The sequence below is a fragment of the Stigmatopora nigra genome, chromosome 11, assembly GCF_051989575.1.
Source record: "Stigmatopora nigra isolate UIUO_SnigA chromosome 11, RoL_Snig_1.1, whole genome shotgun sequence".
NCBI classification, from domain to species: domain Eukaryota; kingdom Metazoa; phylum Chordata; class Actinopteri; order Syngnathiformes; family Syngnathidae; genus Stigmatopora; species Stigmatopora nigra.
This window is the reverse complement of record NC_135518.1, coordinates 10,523,817-10,546,983: the sequence shown is the minus strand read 5'-3', so window position 1 is coordinate 10,546,983 and position 23,167 is coordinate 10,523,817. Positions and strand designations below refer to the sequence as shown.

Here is a 23,167-nt window from a genome sequence, read left to right as displayed (position 1 = left end):
AAGTACCGCCTCAAAAGTACTGGAATAGAGGGGAAGAATCCATGTATGGATTTTTGCGTGCATTCATTAAAGTTAAAACAACGACTGGACATAAATTGTTGTCATTGGCAAGAAACAGTTCAAAAATGCTTGTGTAGTTGGGCAAAATGTTGAGTTTGCAGTTATTTTGATAAGCCACAGTTTGAGCGTAAAACTGCATTTCAGATTTAAAAATAAAAGACTAAAAATGGACCTGAAGATGGAGTGAGATTAAAAAGGACATTGTTAAATATTTGAAAGCAATTATTAAACATTAAATGCGGAATTCTCTAATCAGTTTAAGTTAAATATAACCAAAATGTACAAAAAAAGTATTTTGCGTACTATTAGAGGGAGCCAACTTACCATCTGTGGTACTTGTATCACACTTTGAGACACATTTGTTGCCATGTTCTGAGATTAATAGGAAATTACGAGCTGGATTACAATAGCTGTTCTCCCATTACAGTTTTCTGAAAAATAAAAGCAATATTTCAAACATTTTGGATCAAATATTTAATAGAGATAACGGACGGACGGTTCGGCACGTTTAATTGAAACAACTGAATTTTCTGTGAATTCTAATTTATTGAGATGCAACTGTGGAGGACTAAAAAATAGTATCTTGAAAGTAAAATCATCCAGTCATGGAGAAAAAAAAAGGTGATGAAAAATTACACACCATAAAACTAGCAGTAATGGTAAACCACTCCATGAAAAAAAAAGTAATTGGTGAATGAACATGATGTCTTAAATAAATTAAAAAGTCCACAATGGAATTTATCACTCGGGCTGGTGAACACTTGAACTACCAAAAACAAGCTTTAGCTTGAAATGGGAATAAGAAATATTCAAATAAGATATATATATTTTTTAAAAGTGCTGCATGTTATGTGTTACAAAAACTAAAAATGAAAGATTTCAAGTGTAAACTGTTTTTGTCCAATCGAATGGCTGCACTCATTGGGAGTAAAGGGATTAAATCAATGTATTTTTAAAATATATTCAGAGGTCTAAATAACCCATGCTCAAAATATAACAGGAATTCACCCATTTTTGTTTAAAGCAGTCATTTTGACTGAGTACTTTAGGTGGGAAATTTGATTTGATTAACATCAATTTCAAGACTAGTGCACACAAATTAAAAAAAAAAAAAAAGTTTTGTACTTCCCTATTCTGAAAAAAAACCTGCAAAAATAAACCAAAGTCACCATGCTAAATGTTTCTCCCCATGTCCATCTGTCAGTCCAAAATAAGAAATCTGCGAAAAGTCAAAACAATTAATTAAATCACAATTTCTGTTTACCATCCTCTCAAAGCAAAAAGAATAACCAAGCAGGTTAACACATTGGTTGCCATTGACAACAAACGTTCACTTGCTGTGGGATTGGTCAATGGCAGGTAATGGGTTAAGAGGTATCCAAATTCTACTAAAAAGCTAACCGGGAAAGCATGAGGTTTTAGATCGGGACCGACATATAACTCATTTTTGTTCAGTGAGGAAAAAAAAAAACAATAAATATTCTTTCGGGAGGGACAAAAGATAAAGTTTTATCTCTGTATCAGCTAAAAGGACACTAAAAAGAAAAAAAAAATCGGAGTTCTGTCTGGCAGACGCGCACACGAACGGGTCAGGGCGACGGGACCGAAGGGCGTGGGGGGGGTCAGGAAGCTTTCCATCCATGGGATAAGCCCAACCCCATTGGTACTTATGGCACAAAAGCAACTCGGCATCCACATTTTTTGTAGAATGTGTGTGTACCCTGAACACACAATAGCTTCTAAATGGTACCTTATCAACACGGCAGGATTGCTTGTCCATGAGTTTCCTGTTTGTTGTCCATTTGTTCTTTCCATTTTTTGTTATCATAAAGTGCAACAGTGCGTTTTTTTCTCTTTTCCTGCTTTACCTCAAAAAGTGTCACGGTTCATCAGGATCGGGCTCACGGTCCACACTGGTCTCACTGTTGGCGCTGGCAACGCTGGGTTCCTCAACTTCGTCTTCCGTCACCTCCCCTACATCAAGCACCTCCACCTCTTCATCGTCATCATCATCGTCCTCCTCCTCATCGTCATCCAGACCGCCTTCCAGCATCTCTGCCACATTTGACTCCTCCTCCCCTACGTTCACCTTATCCTCTCTTTCTAAATTCTCCTCCTCTTCCCGAGCACCATCCGCCTTCTCTCGGTGCTGGTAGACGGTAGGCGTCAACGGTTGCACCAGACCCTCCTCGTAGACCTTCAAGATGGCCTCGCACACAAAGCGGTACTGACTCTGTTGAGAGACCAACACGGGATGAAGTACAACAGAAAGTATAAGTGAGACTGACTAAAGCAGGCTTTTCAACATACCGGCGTCTGGATCATCATGGCTCTCTGGTCTCTCATGGTCCGGACGATTTCCAGAGGGTACACGGGCTGGCCGCACTCCATGAGACACAAGGCTGTTTCCATGGTGATCAGAACACCCGTCCGGCCAATCCCAGCACTAGGAGAAAACAGAAGGTTTCAATTTGAATTCATTTTCTTTGTAACAAAGCTCAGTCTCCATGATAGTTGTACCTGCAGTGTACCACCATTGGCTGGTCCTGTCCAGTCCTTTTGCTCCGGACCAAAGCCACAAAGTCCAAGAAGTCGGTGGAATCATCTGGGACGCCGTGGTCGGGCCATGCCAAGTACTGGATCTGGGTCAGGTCTCTTGGATGCTCACACTTTAAAAGTCATACAAAGTCATGAATTTGACTAACACAATTGTTTCTCCTTTCATACTCACTCATTCAAAAAATGCATTATTTTTTTCGACTGCTAAGAAATGTCTCTTACAGTTTAAAAACCATGTTGCATTTGGCTACCCTCTAGTATTGCTACTTCCGACATGAATGCACTTTAAAATGGCGTGCTACACAAATCATGGTCAGAGAGTTCAACTGTACACACACACACATACGCATGTGCACTCAAACAAATAATTACACATCCAAACATAACAACAAACTCATAAAAAACAAACTCTGTTATTATTGTTTCTACTCCAACAAAGACAAAACAGTAGTCTATAATTTAACAACCGCCAGAATAAAGACCAAAATAAAGCCAACATGTTGTCTCGCTTACTGCTTTTCATCTTGCAACTTCACTCGGCACATTTGCTTTTGTTCATTTACAGTTATCTGACTGACTAGGGGCGGTCAGGTTGTCATGGTAACCAAATCTCAATACGTGGTCCACATGCAGGAGCCAGAAAAAGAACAACCCACACCTCTCACTATGGCAACACACCTCCTCTGGATCCTTAAATGCAATTTCTTTTACACCGGCCGCTCTCGTGCCGTCTCACCTCCCCCGCTGTTTCTTATTGTCTCCCTATACTTTTCCTTCATTTAGGAGGGTATCTCAATATTTATATGTAATATCCTTCTAATAATTAATAAACAATAACATTTCCAAGACTTCATCGTCAAAATTTTGAATTTGGATACTCATATTTTGTGTGTCAATGTTTCAATAGGTTTCAAGAAGCCAAGTTTGTAGCTTTTTAAGATCTTATTAACTCACTGGCATTCTAATCATATTTCACTGCCAATGACGCCAATCGCTGTTCGCCCTGGCAGTCAAAATGGATTGGACATTCATCACAGCAATGACTCAGTGAGGTCAATCAAGTAAAAGCTTGACTTGGATGAATGAGAATTTACACCTACGTGTTTAGTTGTTGATTTTATGTGTAAGAAATTAAACAGTTGCTTTAAATGCATACATTAATGTTTGTTTCCCTTAGATTTCTGCTAGCAACATCAAGTTAATATTTATAATGTCCAATTGTTTTTTTAAATTAGTGTTCAAACATTGTGCTCACCTGCGAGTTCACAAGAGTCATTTCCCTGACCAGGAAGGCAGAATTGCCTTCCTCGTTGTGGCACGTAACAGTGAAGTCTCCATATGTAGCACTGTTCTCTGGATTAGGCCAGTACTGGTGGCACTTCACCTATAAAACAAAGGAAAAATACAAAAATAAGCAACACATTCACCAGTTGCTGAAACACTAAAAGACTAATAAATATGTAAATGATGTAGTCAAACTAACACAAACAAAAATGTGTGATCACAAAAAAACTAATAAAAATAAACTGTAGGTATATTGTATATAATATAGAAGTAGAAAACAAAGAAAATCCTTGACTTACCCGTCCCCTCTCAACTTGGGTTGTGAGCATGACCACCATGGAAGAACCTTGCTCCCAGGTCATTTGCCAGAAGTCAGGGCAGGTGTTGGGCAAAGGACCTTGGCAAGCTATGTAGCGGTTTATGAGACTGGAGGCGGGGATCTCCATCTGCATGAAAAAAGACCAATAACATTCCTCATAATTATTAATTATATTAAAGTTAAGTTTGTTGAATTACCAAACTATAAAGGCGTATCTATTATTTTAGATGTAACAAAAAAAGAACAGAACTCACATTGATGTAGTTTGCGTTGATGTAGTCATCTGTGCTTTTCAGAATAACCCGCGTGGCATCGTCTTGGAAAAACAACAAAAAGAGCAAGGCAAACAGGTTTACTGACGAAGAAAACCAAATAAAATTGCTCTTTAAATTTAAATGTTTAAAAGAGCAACACGTACAGGGAGAGATGTCTCTGTAGCGATTTTTGGAAACGTTCGGAGGTAATTTGGCACACAACATTGTCATTCCTGGCCGCTTCCTGTACAGTTGCTGTAAGAAAAAGCAAACCAATTATAAGCAAATTAAAGCTTTAAACCTGTTTGCACATTTCATTTAAACTCACATCAAACTGGGCTAGTATACCCCCGCTGCTTAGACCGTCCCTTAAAGCGATCATGGAGTCCCTCAAAGCATGCTGGTCTAGCTGGGTAGGGTCCTGAGGGGACTTCTCTGGGATGTACTGGAAATCTGGTTCCGAGTCCACCTTCTCTTCTACCACGTCATATATGGCTGTGTGAAGTTAAAAAAATACATAAATAAATCAATGTTTACATACATTTTTCCCCATGAAAGCAATGAAAGCAAACACTCCCAAATTAATGACATTAATACCAAATATGAGTGGATAAACAGCCTACACCCTACTATTCATATATCGCAATATAATGTTGTGATCAAGGTGATGGTGATATTGAAAATGACAGCAGAACAAAATCAAAGCAGACAGATCGTCAACACATTTAAATGTTACAGTTATGTATCCGCTTTGATGTTTGACTGGATGTAAATCCCCCCCTGACCTACTTTACGCCAAGAATTCCAATGATTCATCATCTTCAAACACTCCCTGAAGCTGCGGAAGGTAAACACTTGGAGCTAAAAATTCAAGTATATTTTGAAGCAAATTTTTAAAAAATGATATTTTACCATTCAGAGCTAGAGTGTATTTTTTAAGTAGTTAATGTCATTATCTTATGCCAGCAGCACCTATCATTGGTGCCCGAATGTGTGAACTACAGCCCAATAAAGCACTTTAGAATCAAATAAATATTGTATGAGAGTTAATGTTATGGTCTGTGAGGGTAAATTTGAAACTTAGGTTAGATTTTAGGACCTTTATAGTAATCAGGATGCTGACTCACATCTAAATAATAATAAATAGTTATAATGCATTTTGAGACTTGAATCCTTAGGGGCGTGTCATGACATTTGGCACAGTTTTTTTAAATTATTTTCCTTGGAAGAAGTAAACATAGCCTAAATCATATTCATGATGGGCAAATATCAAACACTCCTCGAGGCTCACTGAGTCACCTCTGTGAATGCAAGTACTCGTCGTACTCATTAACTACAACATAGAGTATTTCAAGGTAGATATGGCAGTGTTTAAAAAAAGTAAATTTCTTTGTAATGGGATGAATGAATGATCTACATCTTACCATTTGGCCTGACCAATAGGACGAGCTCTCCAGAGTGGCTTTCACAACTCGCCTTAATGAACATGACAACCTGGTCATGGGTGTGGTCCGAGATTTCTCGCCCATTAATTAAGACCACCTGATCGCCCTCATTTAGGCGTGGCACACACAAGTCAGCCTAAAGAAAAGAGCAAGAAAAATATAAAAAAATATTTTTAAAATGTGACCCCAAAAGAGTTCACTTACTGATGTTCCAGGAGCAACTCTGGACACTATAATTGGCATTTTCTGGTCAGCTCCACCCTGAAGACAAAAACAAATTGTGAATTTAGACTTAATTTACGGCACTAACAGAAAACAAAAAAACAAAAGCATAGAACAGTTAATAAAAAAATGGTCCAGTTATGTTTTTACCTTAACATTGAAACCAAAACGTCCATGTTCATCAGGTCTCATCTTGATCAAAACCAGATTATCATGAGGAACAACTCCATTTAGCTGAAAGAACAAGTCAAACATAGTAAACAACATTTTTCTTCAGATTGATGACAAATATCATTCCTAAGTCTTAACTGCAAATTATTACAAGTGTATCTCAGGCATTTTAGCTTTTATTTGTGTTCTTTTTTCAATTGCATTTTTAATTGTTTATTCTAACCCACTGTTTTGAAAAAAAATGTGCTTGCCAAGTATTTTCAATGTGTAGTGTAAATATATATTTGCATTTCCCATTCCATTACATGAACTTGGTTTGACTCAAAATTACATTTCCAATTACGGTCCAGAAAAAAAAATGCATTTTTTTTTTCAAGACACTTATTGTACTGCTATATCAGCAAATATTTGGTCACCATAATTCCATTATTCTGCGTAACTACATTTTCTTAAGGAATGGAGATGGATAGGTGCATTATGTATTTTCTAGTCCTATGACTGACCGTGGTCTTGTCAGTGTTAGCAGGAACATCATACATCTCATTTAAGTGGTTGTCCAAGAGGCTCTGCTGCGAGTGAGCCTGAATAATCTGGCTCAAAGTTTTCCTGCTCAGCTGCTTAGGGGGCAGAGCTGGAGGTTGCCCATCCAACCCTTCAGGAGAACTAGGAATGACAAATATGCAGACAGATATTCATGCATCGAAAAATTCCACTACTCCGGTACAAAACATAAATTCTTTTAAAAACATATTTAAAAAAGTGAGACAGATAGAAGAGATAAAGCAGAATGAAAAAAAAACGGTTCCGAGAGGCCTTCTAAGGTTCACTTTGTCACAAAGAATATATTTCAATGCAATGTGCTTTCAAGAGGAAGGAAAATAACCCGAAGGTTATTACTGAGACAGTGACAGATATAAATGTGAAAGGTTCATCAGGTAACGCTTCCAACAGCAACATGGCAAAGGCAAAACAGCGAGGGACATACTGCCATGTGTGTGTGTGGGTGTGTGTGTTTGTGTCCGTGTGCTTGGGCACGTGTGTGTGATTCTCCTTGGGGTTGGAAAAAGCAGTCAAACATTATTGTCTTTGTTTTGACTGCAGCTACCGGTGCCACTTTGTGTCTTTAACAAAAAAAAATGACAATAAAAAAGGTCAGCAGGAGGTGAGCACACAGCAAGCTTGAAAAAGGGCACATGGAGGCTATGCCATCATTTTTTATATCTACGTATAGTCAATTGAGTATGACCAGGATGGACCATATGTTTTCCTCAATCTTTGATTTACATTTTAAAATTGAAAAATTAAAACTGGGCATTAAAAACAGAAAATAAATGTTTTAAAGCCAATTTCTTTTCCAAAAAAGCTTCCAACATTTGTGGAGAAAAATGTGGTGGACCAAAATGTACAACTACCATCTTTATAGTGCAGACTTGGACTGCAAAATTACCAAAGATAAATGTGTGCTATCTGAAGATGAGAAAGCATGTGATTGTATCATTATTTTTGGCTCAGGAACAAACGAATGAGAAGGCAACCTAAGAACCTAAGACTTTAGTGTGCCTTATTTCATCAAGACCATAAACATCTAATCCATTTGAGCTGAGAAGGTTGGAATGGATTACATATCTATTGCCGTCAATGATAGCCAATGAGTTATCTTATAGCCTAGTGTTCCTCCTCTATGTAACAATATTTTAGAACTAAAAATGCCCCCAAACAACTCACTGATTTACAGTTCTGCTCCGCCTACCCTGTTCACTGGAAAGCATATTTTATGGGTGTTTTGACAAAGGGTTCGTCTTTGCAAAGGGCTCAGCTAGGAGAGGGTGTGAGTCTGGGTGTCGGGAGTTAACACAGACATTTAAAAACAACTTAGCAATGCAGCACAAACAACAGATAAGTTGAATTTAACCGCAGAATTATAGTGGGCACTATTTTTATATGGGAAAGCACTGAAATCTCTTTCTCAATCCAAAATGAGTTAAGAAACGTGAAACATAAATTGAAAGGTCTCAAGGTTAAAAGTAAGACACTTACGGGGTGGAGTCTAAGCTGATACTATTGGCTTGCGTGGAGGACGCCGATTTGTGATTGGAGAAGACCGGCAGACTCGGCGAAGTGTGTATCACGTGATCAACCAGGTGGCCAACAGACGATGGGCGTAGCCGTGTACCTTCTTGTGTAAACAGTGAATTCCTAACAAGTGCATGGAAAGGGATTTACTCCCAACTTGAAGCCCAAAACGTCCAAAATAATTCATTGTATAAGTGAATTATATAAAGACTAAAATTTAGACTCACTGATTGGGTGTCCCAGGAGGAGAGCGGGTCGGCAGGCTTTGGGTCTCCAGTCTTTCATCTGATAGGCTATTCCTGCTCACTGTTTCCCAATCAGTTTCCCCCATGAGCTTCCTAGCCAGAGGCTTGCTGGGAGATCTGAACATAAAGCAAGCAATTGTTTTATCTGCAAATAACCTTGAACTTTAATGAAAAGTAACTAGGACTATGGATGTGTATTGGTAAGACATGGTAATTACCTGGCAAATACTCTGTCTTTGATGCCTTTTTCTTTTCCATACTGGACAGATTGTACCTCTGTTCTTCCACTAGAAGGAACAAAAATAAGCAAAATGGCATGAAAATAAAACACACATACGACCTTTGTCATGTGGATTTCAATGGAACTTATTAAAATGAATTTCATTTTTCATGTAAGAGAAAAACAAACAAAAAGATTTAAATTTTTCTCTAATATTGATACTTGAAGGTTTCCATTGACATAGTAAAATACTTTGAGCAACTGTTTTTTAGGAGGCTAGTTTATCCTAGTTGTTAATTTTTAGGTTAACAATGTCAAAAAAAATATTGCAAAGTGAATTGCGAGTGAGATGAGTTTAAAAACCTTACTCATAACACCCAAAACACATTTTGCAAGTAGAAATGTGCTTTTTAGGTTAACAATGAATAATTGAGTTGTCCCATTCTCAAGAAAGGTAGCATGCAAAGTACCACAAGCCATCCAGTGTTTTAACCCATAAAACTAAAGTGAAACAACTATGTGGATCTCAAATAATGCATGTACACTTCCATTTGTCACAGCCTTAAAACACTTTGGATAGTTGGTGTGCTAAATGCTTCGTACCAGTAGCGGAACTTTGAACCTAAGGTAAAATAATGGGTGAAGAAGTTCTTCTGTGGCGGGAGGGGTCGTTCAAGTCGGAAGAAGGTGTGGTGTTCTACACAGGCTTTCCACAGGTTCTTACAGGCCCGATAGTTCACCATGTTGAAACCGAGCAGCGTTTCTCGGGTCTCGGTCTGAATCAAAGGAAAAGAGAAGAGTAGTTCCATGGAAGTCATTAAAAACCACTCAAGACAAACAAAAACTTCTATTCCGGAATGAATGGAAAAAAAAGCCTGTAGAATTCAAGAATTCCCGCAGGGCGTAATTAACCTGGCTTGGTAAATTTATTTTTTATTTTTATCATTTTTTTAATTAAAAAATAAAAAAAGAATGCAACATAAAGCTCAGTTTTCCAATAAAAACTTACCGCTTCTCTTCTCAACTGGATAAAAAACTGCTTGCACTTGAAGGATATTTTCACTATTTTCAACCTGGGAAAAAAGCACACATTTTCAATTAAAAAAATAAAAATTATCCCACGGAAAATGAAGCATGTAAGTGATGAGGCAGGCATATTTCTAACACCGTACTGATGAACTCCGCCACACACAATGATAGCAGCTGCCGTACTAAAATTGACCAGTGAGAGGAAGTCTGGTGCTGCAGGACAACCAGAATACTGCAAAATACTATTATAGCAGAACAAGACACTAAGCCAAATAATCACTTATCTGAATACAAAATTGATGTTGCATAGCCTTCCGCTTACCATTTTGTTATTGTTTCTATAAGTTGAGACACCCAATACAAAAAAAATGTGCTGTGTGTGTGTGTGTGTGTAGATGAATTGCATTGCATCACAGACGTTCACATTAATCCAGCATCTCATCTTGGAGCTACAGAGGCACTTGTGTTGTAACCTTATGTTGAAATCAGACTAGTGCACACAGTAAGAAGTGTGCTGATAAGCAGCAGAGTAACATAATCCCTTCCTAGAGCTCTATTGCAAGTGTGACTCATAACCCCCCTGCTAAATATATTTCATATGCACACACATGCACAAGTACACACACATGCTGAGGTTGAGCATGAGTCATGCTTGGCTAAGTGTGCCTTTTTTGTTTGGCTTTTTACGCCTAAAAAATATATATTTAAAAAATATGAAGGGTTTCTACATTTCTGATAGACCGTTTTACATTATGTTTTACTAATTTAAAGGAATAAATCAAGAATTGATTTTCATGACAATGTCCTTTTCATTAACCACACACTTTGAGTTGGCAAGTTCTCTCCTCTTGGCCAATGAGTAAAACAGAGTGGAAGCACTATTTTTGCTAGGGGGAACCCAAAAACTGAAATTGAATGTGTCGCCCTGCTTCTCACGCTTTATATTGAGTCGCCCCGCAGCTTGTGCTTGAATGAACAAGGATTTCTTTCAGATGTGATCTCCGTTTATAGTGCTCTTCCTGTGTATCACGCGAGAAAGTGGGCAATTATCACTCAAGATACCATAAAATCAACAACTACACATTACCGTTGGAGCTTACATAATTGGCTCTGCTAGGAATAGTTGGTACCATGGATGCAACCGGTCAGTTAGGGTTAGTTCTTTGTTGATCACCACTAAGTATACTTTAATGTACTATTTTATACTAGTATATACCTTGACTAATCTTCATCTGAGATAACCATAAAAGCAAAACACAGGCATGGAACTCAAGGCCCAAGGGCACATCCGGAAAGCCATGTGATTTTGTGCGGACCCCAAAACACATGCATCGACTTCCTGTTTTCGTTAAAATAAATATTTACTCAAATTTAGGCCGTTTTTAGGGATTTCCTTTTATGTAGGTCAACAAACTCTAAACTACTTGACTACAACTGTTGGTGTTACATTTCCTAATCACTTAGGCGGTCTATCAGTTGTTTAATCATGGAAAACCTGGTTTCGATGACATGGCTCGATGTTCAATACATTTTGATCGCATTCAGTCCCCCTCCTATTCAAAATAGATTGACCCCACAATCACAGTCACCTGAATAAATGAATGTTGCAGACAAAGCAAGTACATTTCTCCACATTATGTGTCACTTACCATGGGAAATAGTTGATTCGTACCCTGTTCTTATAAATGACAACCCCGGCAGACATCACTCCGATGAGTATTTCTGTGTTACTCTGATCCTGGAAAAATGGGAAACAAAAAGTATGTGTTGAGTCTAAGTAAGTAGCATAGGGGGAAAGAATACACAAAAACAATGCAGTGTTAAAGCTAAAAAAAATGTGCCTTATAAAGTTTTTTTTTTTTTTACCTGAAATGTATATTCTACTACACAACCATTTGAATTCATTGACTCTTTTTTACATAATAGACTTTCAAGTATAGACCATCACACTCTCCAGTGAGTTCTTACCAGGCCATATGTCCTTCATTTAAAAAAAACTAACAAAAAAAACTGAGATAAACAAAAAATACAAGCACATACACAGGCATTAGCAGAAGCAGATCAAACTTTACTTACTCTTGCATAGTGGAGCTCTACCCCGTACAGCTCTAGCGTGCGTGCTGTGTTCAGATAATTAAACTCCGACTGGGCAGGAGATAGACCACTGGGAGAGAGAGATGGGGGAGACAAAGAGTCGAGTAAAAAGACAGACAAGGATCAGTGGTGGTGGAAGGGGCACGGGCGCAAGGGGGGGGGGGGGCATGGTGACTTTGGAGGAAGGATAAGTGTACATGCTTGTGTGTTTAAAATAAGACATATGGTGGAGGAGAGGAAGAGCCAGCAAACAAAACAAAAACAAGCAGCCACAGTGTCTCATTGAAGCTGAAAAAAAATCTATTTTCAAGGTCTAACATATCATTTCTACTCCTCTCCTCTGCATTTACCTGTGCTGCTGGTGATGTTTGGCGACCTCTTTATGAAAATCTTGAGGTGGGTTGGGGATAAAGCAATACTCAGATAGATACCCCAGAGGATGCTCGGTCTCATTGTAGTCCCCCAATTCAGCTACAACACAGAAGAAGAAATGGAAATAGTATTTTTTTTATTTGTCTCAAGTGAGCCTCAAGTTTGACACCTGTGAATTACAATGTCAGAAATACAAACTATCTGCCTGGTATAACATCTTGAAATAATAATTTTCCCAAAACAAATCAATTTTAACAACTTGATAAATAAAAAAATGAATATAATAAGACATGTGTTCATTTAATCCAGAATTGGAAATCTCGGAAGGTAATTGTTCCCTCATCTATTTCTTTCATAGCATCAGAATAAGGCAGCATGGCTCAAATTCCCAGAGCCATTAGCTGGATAGCTTGCACTTCAAGTTCGAAAGCATCAATTCGCTCAAGTAGTCCCTGGACTAACCTACACGTCTACAGCTTAAGCATATTGACAAATAAATCCATTCCAGCCCACCCGTTTATTGATGCTCGCATAACTCCAGGGAAAAATCCATGTACACTCAATAGTTGAAGTCTTGGAACAGTGTCGGTTGCAGTTATTACTTCAACACAGTTCAATTCTGCAAGCATGGGCTCTGGCTTTCAATAATGAGTAGCAAAGCGTAAACAAGCTGTTAAACTCTCCATTTCAGATTATGGATTTATGCACACCAATGCTAATTTACTGCTTGTTTCACCCTTTGAACACCTTTGACACAAATCTTGAAATCTGTCTCCACCACTGTTGTCAATAATGCCTAGAATGAGACTTCATTTGGTAAACATAACCTAATAAGACTGCTCTTTGTGCAGCTCAATAACTCAAATAACCTTTATTACATGATTTCATCAATGAATAACTATTTAGATTGTGTTTTTAATGTCTTTTTATAATGAAGCCTTACCATAATAATGCAAAATTTGGATGTACAACTGATTTTTGAGTGCCAATCAACTAAAACAAGACCCAAACATTTAGAAATGACTGAAATATGACTAATGCTAAGCATTTTTGTCCACAAGACTGAAACTAACGGCTGCCAAAAACATCACATCTTATAATGTACAAGTAAAACCGCCTGTATTCAAGTATGATGGTGCAACTGGATCAACCCAAACTGCAGATGCCAATGCTACTGTGTGTACACCCTTAACTGTAAACAGAGGATTTCCCCCACCATTGGTTAAATCGAAGACAACAAATTTGTGGGGTTTCAGAATGAGACTTTTAATGTGGGATTTAGTTTGATCAATGCTGGCACAAGAAGTGGGGTGTGCTGAATTAGCAGCATATGCAGCTGCTTCAAGCGCTTTTCTTCCCAAAGCAAACATTTATCTGCATAATCTAGCTGGCACAGAGTGAAGTGAGAATTGAGCCACAGAGTGTGTTGGGGTTTTTCTGTGTAAAAAAGCGCCAGTGTCACCGTGTCGGCACAGTAGGCCAAATCTCCTTTCTGACCTATATAGTGTGCAAGTGCACAAAACCGGAGCGAGTGGGGTGGTGGAGAGAGGGGGAGAGGGGGCTATGAACCGCAAGCGGATGAACACAAACTGACTCTTGATAGTTTCCTGTGTTACCACACTTTACAAACAGCTGCACAGAATAAAAAACAACTTGCAGTAAAATACGATCGAACCCACATGTATTAGGTGTTGTGCAATAAGTAGTGTGGAAATGTTTTCCCTCCTTGATTCAAAAATATTCATCAAAAGGGGAATATATATAGTTTCAAAGCATATTGCATAGATACATACAAAGTTAAATGTAAGGATTAACTGGGATTATCACTCAGTCAACCTTGGTTTACTGCCAATCGAATTACTCCAAGTGCTGGATGGAGTTAATACATTACAAGCATTACTGTGAAATAAAATAACACATTTATATGCCGGATTAGAGAAGTTAGAATGAAATAATAATGTACTATTGGAAACATGAGGTGAGGTTTTTACATCAGACACTGTTAAAGCTGTTTTATGAAGAATGCTTTTTAGTAAAATGGGTCACTAACACTGCAAAGTGCCTGAGGTGTCCTTGCTCAATTACTCGGTCATCAGGAAAATATGAAATAATAATGAAAATCTCAAGTCTTATTAAAAGTGGCCTAACATCTGTGCGCACACGAGTATAATTAAGTCTGGAAAAAATGTGTTTTCTTCATTTGACCAATTTTAAAAATGATTTGGGCATGTCACACCCATTCCAAAATTACCAATTATGCAAAAAAATTAAATTTTCAATGTTTTACCGTTAACAAAAAGTTGGATGAGAAGTGTCTTTGTTTATGTGTATTATATTTTCATCATCCTATTGAATATTTTTTTAAATATTTATCATCCCTCTCATTTTGTTTGGCCACAGAGGTAAATACGCACTCATGATTTCAAACTGTGGTCTCCAACATGCTAGCTATTCATGCATAGTGCCATTAATAACATACCACAGCTTAATTGAATAGTAATAGCTTGTGAGCAGCATCCATAAGGGGGCATTGGACCAACCACAGCCATTATGTTTTTAAGTGTGTGTACATAAAGGAAGCCTAATGAATTGGAATTCAATCATAATGAAGAGAGAATGTGCCCAGGGAGTACTACTTACATTGAACGGCATAGGAAGCCAAGAGTGCTGCTGTGTTGTGAGGACAGGGCAATCTAGAAATCCAAAAGACAAACACATTCACTGGTGTTTTGCTACACCTTAAAAATAAAAGCTTCACAGTTTTTTTTTTTTTTACACATGGTAGATTACTCTCTGTGCAATATGGAAATGTGAGAAAAAATGTCACTGGTGGGAACATTAAAAGAATGCCAACAAAATGAAGATGTTCTAAAATTTGCTTGAGGAAATTCAAATGGACATTGTGCACTATTAAACAAAAAAATATATAAAAATAAATAAGCTATAAAGCTCACCTTCCAGTAAGAATGTCCTGTTTGATCTGAAGATAATATTGGTACCTGAAAAGGAGGAGAATGTTGCCGGTGAAAAGATTGTTTGACACCCTTATTATATAGCATTATGACTCAAATACAAATGTAATTGGCTCCCTTAATAATTATTTCAGGTAAAAAAAAATAGGATCAATTATTATGGACAACAAATGGATTATGTTTAATAACATATTCTACAAATGATCAAAACAATGTAGAAAAAGTCTTACCGTGTATATTCTTCCTGAAGTTTACTGGGATCGGTCACAAAAAATTTAACTCTGAAGCTCAAGTTGTGGGGGGAACCTCCTGGGGAGAACACGAAGAAAAGTTCAAAAGGGGAAAGCGGAATTTAGTGATGCTTAAAATGGTGCACTACACTTGACTGGTTTAACCTGAAAGCTATAAATACAAGACAGTGGGTAGAATATTGATCATAGCTGTAATGGCCACACTTTTTTTACCCCCAATGTGAAATAGTACTACTGCCATAACCTTTAAGCTAGATGACATCAACAGGTGGTAACTCATTTAACAGAAGGAAATGAGTAGGTGGGCAATCCTAACATTTTATACAGTGTATTCGTCATCACTTATAAAAGAATATGAGCACACACTATAAATGTATAAAACAAGCTTTCTTACAGAAGATGTGGCTTCTGAAATTAAATGCGCCTTAATAAGACAATAAGAAAGCCACGGTTGAAATAAAGTTCAAGCGGTGCTGCGGGACTATAAATGTGGAATAGTTCTATATCACAGGCGATAGTGTTTGATTGTTTCCCAACTTGACGTTACAAAATCGAAATTACTCACGAGCAAACATAAGAGAAGGGTTGAATTAGAGTTTAATCATTGCTTAGAGCTGATTTAACATTTCAAAACACGCATCATGCGGACGAGATAATTTTGCTGGGAGGTGGAGGCCAGAAATCCAGCGTTTTCTCGCTGATTTTCCAAGTTCAACCAGCTGGTGAATGTGGTGATTCAAGACAATTTGGCATGAGTGACTCCTGGAAAACTGTGTGTGTGGTGGTGCTTGGTTAAAGTGCTATGTTGTGGATTTCACCTACTTTTTAACTGCTTCCTGATGGGCTTGTTGGGATCCAGCCAGCGCTGTAAAATATTGATTGAGAGACACTTAGAGACACCATAACGCTTCCACAGCATGACTACACCACTTAAATTATTCAACGCTGGCCGCACACACGCACAACTATTGGAAATATGCAAACACTGTTTGTGACAATAAAAGCACACTTGAATATTGCATTCAAGTTCACTCATTGGTTTGCCATTGACGGCGCTAGACGGCCCATCCATTTTTGATCGGACAGAGGCTGACAGCCAATGTTATCTATGATAAAGAAAAAATATATATATATATATATATATATATATATATATATATATATATATATATATATATATATATATATATATATATATATATATATATATATATATATATATATATATATATATATATATATATATATATATATATATATATATACACATATATGTGTCTCATGGCTCATCATGAACAGATAATCTTGGTTCTTTAAAAAAAAAACTTTTCAATGAAACATTGTAATGAAATTCAGGACAACAAACGACTACATCTCACACAGACAGAGATATAAAATACTAACCGGAACATCCGAGGAGTCATCCGTCAAGTGCAGTCCGAAGTAGTCTCTTTCGGTCAGCTCCAAATGCTTGAACACAATGTCCTGCAAGACCTGCCCATGATCGGACTTCTGCACACAAAGACAGGAAAAAAATATGATTCAAAAAACTCCATAGTAAACCTAAAACTGGGACACAATCAAGTAAGTATGCCCTCGTCTGTTGCCATTACCAAACTCCTAAAGTAAAACATCACAAGAGAGTCGGCGGGGGTTACAAAGATGAGGGAGGAACTAATTAAATCATATCTAAGTCAGTGGAACTTCACTGCAAATGCCATGTCGTATCAAAGCACAGAGCTGGAAAGAGCATTTTTCTTCTATCCTTGTCTGGAATATTTAAATTCACACAGATAAAGTTGTTCATCAACGATTAGTAAGAGACAATGTACAAAGACGGAAGCTAAGCCTGAAGGGTACTGTACTGTTCTTTAAAAACTGGAAGGAAAGCATGATAAATACAGTAAAACATACTTTTAACTCTGCTCGGGTTTAAAATTGCTTTAAGGGACAGACAACACCTAGTAAAAATGACTATGTGAAAGATGGTTGACTTAAAGCATTTAATGATGTAAACAGAGAAGTGCCTAACCTCTGAAAATAGAGAAAATCGTTTTTAAACTCGGGGTATGACTTTACAACTTAATGATTGGTTAATTATAAAAGCTTTAACAAGTTTTTATTAAAAGAAAAGTTATTTTAATCACAGGTTACAATAACATTTCCTCTGTCAGTGCACATTTTTACAGTACACCAATTAAAATGACATGAAAATGAGTTCGGCAGATGGCTATGGAAATATAGAAATCCAATTAAATGAGCGGAATTCATCTAAAAAAAAAAGAAAATAACCCATTGACGCATGACAGAAAATGTACACTAGTGCAATGTATATAATTTGCATTATGTGGTACTTTGTATACACAGTAATCTTTAGCATATCCAAGTAAGAGTAAAAAGATGAACTGTGGAAGCATGCGTGTAACAGAAAATCCCATCTGATGCTGCTAAAAATCAAGAGCGAGCATGTGACCAAAGCATCAACGCTCCCACGGGAAAACATACACACACGCATCACTAACCTACTGCATTCTTACACCTCCCCGTCTTTTTCCCTGGTGACACACTTTTACAGCCCCCGTGTGTGACCGTGAACACGCGCCAGAGTGTCAATGTGTGCTCAAGGCACACGCAGCCAGAGAGTTGACAGTTGGCACGTTGACATGGCGGTCTCAACTATCACCAGCCGTCCGTCTATTAAGCGTATGTGTGCGTCAGCTGACACTGACTCGTGCAGGCTGTGCTCTGCTAGCACTTTTCCTGACTACTCACTTATGTCACAATTTACTATACCAAAAATAATGCACATCAACCCATTTGAAGCGGGAGGCCTGGTAAAGGCAATCCCATATCTTTAAATTGATCAAAACTGAATAAAACGTCACCAAATAAGAGAACAAATGTGTCTTGGTTTGATGGCTGATAAGTGAAAATGTCATCATGTTTTTTAAAACCAGGACTTGAGTTGAATCTCTTTTACTTCTGTCACTGGATGGAAAAGCTTGGTATTTAAAAAAGAAAAAAATAATGCACCTGAAATGCACCTTTTTACCAAATGTGACATTACCCAGGGAAGGAACCATAAATGCCAGAAACAATTGCTGCTGTTCCCCCTGATGTCGATGTAGCTAAAAAAAAAAGGCTTCCTACCATTTTTAAAGCTATGAAGTAGTTCCCGAAGTCATATATCTAAAGACTGCGAGCTTCTACTGATTTTTTTTTGTTCCCAGAAAAACCTTTGACACTCTGCAGTTAAACCGGAAGCAAGAACAAGGGCGAGCATGTCTACACATTCCTTCTGCTCTTTTTCAAAACAAACTTTGAGCGCCAAGTCTATGTTCTGGAGGGACGGCGGGCGAGAAGTACGAATGGCATCAAACGGAAACTACTGGAAGGGTAACGCGAGACAAACAACAAAAGAAAGCAAGATATAGGCGGCGTCTGTGGAACATACAATAGTATGAAGACAGGGAGTCACAGTGAAAAAAGACAAAAGTGAGCAGCAAAGAGAAAAGAAGTGATTGACGACTCTACTGAATGTCACAAACACTCTTTGTGGTTCTCTTCATCAGTCCAGCACAATCACTGGCACAAATAGTGTCTCCATGCTTGCAAGCGATAAGACCAGACGTAGACAACAGACGTGGTGATGGAGGGCATCGAAAGTGTGAGGATGCATTTTAAAGGTTGAGACAGAATAGCAGAAGTTGTGGAAAATTTAATTGACAACCAAATCCTAAACAATTTGTATTAACTCGCAACAAAACCACAACTAAGCTGTGCTTTTAGTACACTATTTATTTAAGACGAAGATGGAGGCTTCAGAATGTGCGATGTAGCATGCCCCGACAAGAAAGGAACTAACTGCATATGGGAAGTGACATTCTTATAGTATGTCTGTGACTTCAAAGACGCACAATTCTTGGCATCACAAGCTAAGCAAAATCAGTTATCTGTTTATTAGATGTCCCGGAATTCCCATTGAGATCATATGATGCGGGGGTGATAGTTGTCTGGGAAATGTGACTTTTTTTAAGGTTGTGTGTCCGGGAATTTTCCATGACACCACTAAAATTTTACATAAGACTCAATGTGTTGATCAACCAATTGCTGCCACTACTCTACTAGCAACAAGACATAAAAGTACTCTATGTAATTGACTGTGGTTAACTTTTTGGGGTTTATGAAGGCATTTTTGGGACATAGTTCTATAGGTAATACCATAGCCAGGCAACATATAACTGAATCTATAAGGTTTTGGTAATATGCAAGAGCCATCCACCCCCACTTCACCATTGACACTTGTGTTTCCATGACAATAAGCAAGTGCTTCTGGATTTTCACTGGCCATTAGAATGAAGGCCGGTCAAGGCTAGGATCAATAGGAGTATTGTGGCTCTCAGGATGGCTGGTCTTTCCAGGAAGTTACTGCATCTGCTGGGTTCTGATCAATGACACTGACAGAGACCGACTCATTCATTCAGCTCTATATAGGGAAAGCGCACTGTGGAGAATCGTGAGTGGGAAGCAGAGAGGTTGAATGGACCCACTAGTTTGTTTGGGGACTGTGGAATGGGGGGGAGAATCCACACTGTTCCTGGAAATTGAAATTTACATTGCTTACCTTCAAATTACTCCTAATTTTAATTGTATAACATTATCCATACACAACAAATTCAAAAATTGCATATTTTTCGGACTATACTCCAAACAACACACAACGAAGACGTAAAAATATATATTTTTTTAAATGTTATCAGAAACCAACAAGTATATGATTAAAGCAGTGCATATCAATAATTTTCTATTGCATATGTTATTTATTATTTAGTATTTTTAAGCCACAAGCTCCCAGTTATCGCTTCGCAGCCCCCCTTGGAATTGCTTTCAATACATTTAAAGCAAGACTTCTGTAAGACCACTTCAAGTATCTCCAAGGTAAAGGCCAAATTCCACAAAAGTACTTACGCTGACTTTGAATGCCTGGACGGTGTTGTCCAACAGCAGTACGTTACACACAACCTGTGTGTGGTGCCTGTCTCGCTCCAGCTCCGTCGCCCGGACATTGTAGGATCTGCCTGGAGGCAAGCGGAAGCGTGCGCTCATCACGCTCCTACCAGGGTCTGTAAAGTATTAAAAAAAAATGCAGGATGGTTATATCTGCCCAGAATATAGCAAAATAAATACAAATACAAAAAGGAGTGCAGAGTTTAAGCCTTAGGATGTTAGGAAACATCGTACATGATGGCACATTTCCTGCAGAACAGCTTGCAGGGTCGTACAAGCAAAGACTCGCACGGAGTACTTCATGTCTAAAGAATGTCAACGAGTACCATCGAAGCAATAGCAGATTCCTTCAAGGGAATTTGGAAAATACATCTCGACCATAAATAGAGAGCTTACATGATGGCTACTTTGAAATAGAATACCACAAAAAAAGTTAGACAGGCAGATGAAATGTTTTTTTTATCTTATTTTTTGTTGATGTCAGAAAGCAACTTTTAATATGGTGTGATTCGTTTTAGTCTATCATCTATCATGCTGTCAGAAATCTTGGGTAAGCATGTCCAAAACTAGTTGAACAGATGCTACATTTTTTGATACATTCCCTTCTGGTTACCATCAATTACAGTTGACAGAGTATGCGCTTTTCATAGTCTTGAGTCAAATTCTTATGGTGGGAAATGTTGAGACTAGATTTTAATTGCACTCACTGGAGCTTTTGAAACTACTGACTGAGTGTCACATTTTTGACTATCCTTCTCTTGTCCATGGACTGTGAGCCAAATAGATTATTTGACCCATACAAGTCAGAGACTGTCCCCTTTTGCTAGTGTTCTTCGAAGGTCAGTCTTTGGGTGAATATCACTTTCTCACAGATTTATCTCAAATGTGGGAGTGGAAATTATCATTGTTGACGTCTGTTCCTATAGTGATAAAATAACCCAGACTGTGTACAATACAGGCTAGCTGTCCACAGTTCTCGTATTGATTATCAATTTAACTACACAAAAAAGGAACTTAAAAATGTTAACCAATTTCAAAGCAACCACTGTGTTTCCCAAGGCAGTGAAAATACACAAAGCGAAAGGCTTTTTGTGTTTTGCCACTTTCCTTGATGATCTATAGCGGCTGCAGTCATACTTTATTATATCCCCATAAGAGTCATGGTCCTGTCAACAGGCCCCACTCGCCTTAGTCCCAAAGACTCTGAGAGCACATTGCAGTTTGAACATTTCTTTGCACATGTAAGCATCTTGTTGTGCATGTCCTTGCAGGAAAAAAAAATAACACACAAAAAAAACATCTATACCCATGTTCAATGGCAGAGTACACATGATCTTATATGTAAAAATAAAATATATTGCAATAATGTGGTATTAAAAAAAACCTGAAAAGGCCAAGGCCTGGGTATATTTCCGATTTTATCATTTTTTTTAATTAACTATGTATTCATTGAGAAATGTATTGACATTTTCACAATAAAAATAATGTAATTATAATTTAGACTGGGACTCTATATAGGAGTATTTCTTTAATCAACATAAATAGTCCCTATAAAGATTAAAGATAAATCACAAACATCACGGCGAGGGATATTTACTTAAGTGTGCACATCTAATTGCCAATTTGTATTCTGTCTAACATGAACTGGTACATTTTAATGACAAGAAAAACATCATGTATCGTGCAAAGCTTTGAAGTAAAACTAACCATACACAGTTAATGAAGGATGCACGATGGTGACAGTTTGACTTGAGAATTGTTATTCGTTTTCCTAGTGTTTGTTATGGGAAAAATTGTTTCCACATCTGAACTTAATAAAAAAAATATATAAAATTGTTCCTTTGTATAGATTATGGTAATCTTCATAGATTATACTGTTCTTTGATCAGTTCATTTGGATTATATTCACTTCTGTCCATACAATCACAGTAGAAAGCCCTTTTGGGATTTTGTTAAAATGTTTTTTTTTTAACCAGCCTCATGTCGTTTAAAAGCATTTCATAATTTTTCTAAGTTGGTCAGGACAGCTACACTCCCTAGAGAGTAGGCTCTGGTACTCCGGAAAGAGGCTAACATTATTGCTTCCTGCAGGCAGCAGTTCTAACAAACTGGCAAGATCGTGTATGAGGGCATGTGTGTCAAAACCCAACAGTCCTGTCTGTTCACTGGTGGGCTCCTCCAGCACTCTCTCATCTTATCGTAAACACAGACAGCCCTGCAACCTTTCCTGTCTGCTGCATCACACTCCTATAAATACATGAATTAAACACTAGTACTGTCATACAAACACCAACCATGGCCTGATCCCAAAATTTGAAGATCACAAGCACTGTAAAAAACATAGTCGAGACAAGAACATTCCAAACCCGGCCAACTATTCTCCCCAGGTTTCTTGCTTATTCTGGAGAATCAAAGTGAGTTCAAATCAAAGTAAATTACAGTACAAAAGGAATCTGCCCAATTGCTGAACTTTAAATGCCCTATATATATTTTTAATCCTAATTTATTCATGCTACAAAGCAGATATTGTACAAAATGAATTTTAAAAAAGCTGTCCTCGCAACTCGCAATCTATGTCGGCATAATAACA

General features: G+C 37.8%; 1 protein-coding gene across 1 annotated transcript in view; it reads right to left on the bottom strand.

Annotated features, from left to right (window-relative positions):
- Positions 1–567: 567 nt before the first annotated feature.
- ptpn4a (protein tyrosine phosphatase non-receptor type 4a) overlaps positions 568–23,167 on the bottom strand; it is a 31,059-nt gene continuing 8,459 nt past the window's right edge. Inside the window, exons 2-27 of the mRNA XM_077727950.1 lie at positions 20,539–20,693; positions 16,975–17,082; positions 16,393–16,435; positions 15,550–15,628; positions 15,302–15,346; positions 14,988–15,040; positions 12,326–12,446; positions 11,958–12,045; positions 11,531–11,619; positions 9,862–9,925; positions 9,456–9,628; positions 8,851–8,919; positions 8,615–8,749; positions 8,352–8,510; positions 6,818–6,977; positions 6,294–6,377; positions 6,126–6,182; positions 5,901–6,057; positions 4,805–4,971; positions 4,641–4,731; positions 4,477–4,538; positions 4,203–4,349; positions 3,875–4,003; positions 2,581–2,729; positions 2,371–2,506; positions 568–2,293 (exon numbers count right to left, since the gene is read on the bottom strand). Of these exons, the coding sequence (XP_077584076.1) occupies positions 1,940–2,293; positions 2,371–2,506; positions 2,581–2,729; positions 3,875–4,003; positions 4,203–4,349; positions 4,477–4,538; positions 4,641–4,731; positions 4,805–4,971; positions 5,901–6,057; positions 6,126–6,182; positions 6,294–6,377; positions 6,818–6,977; positions 8,352–8,510; positions 8,615–8,749; positions 8,851–8,919; positions 9,456–9,628; positions 9,862–9,925; positions 11,531–11,619; positions 11,958–12,045; positions 12,326–12,446; positions 14,988–15,040; positions 15,302–15,346; positions 15,550–15,628; positions 16,393–16,435; positions 16,975–17,082; positions 20,539–20,676 (3,057 nt within the window). The 5' untranslated portion in view covers positions 20,677–20,693 and the 3' untranslated portion in view covers positions 568–1,939. The remainder of the gene's footprint in view (positions 2,294–2,370; positions 2,507–2,580; positions 2,730–3,874; positions 4,004–4,202; positions 4,350–4,476; positions 4,539–4,640; positions 4,732–4,804; positions 4,972–5,900; positions 6,058–6,125; positions 6,183–6,293; positions 6,378–6,817; positions 6,978–8,351; positions 8,511–8,614; positions 8,750–8,850; positions 8,920–9,455; positions 9,629–9,861; positions 9,926–11,530; positions 11,620–11,957; positions 12,046–12,325; positions 12,447–14,987; positions 15,041–15,301; positions 15,347–15,549; positions 15,629–16,392; positions 16,436–16,974; positions 17,083–20,538; positions 20,694–23,167) is intronic.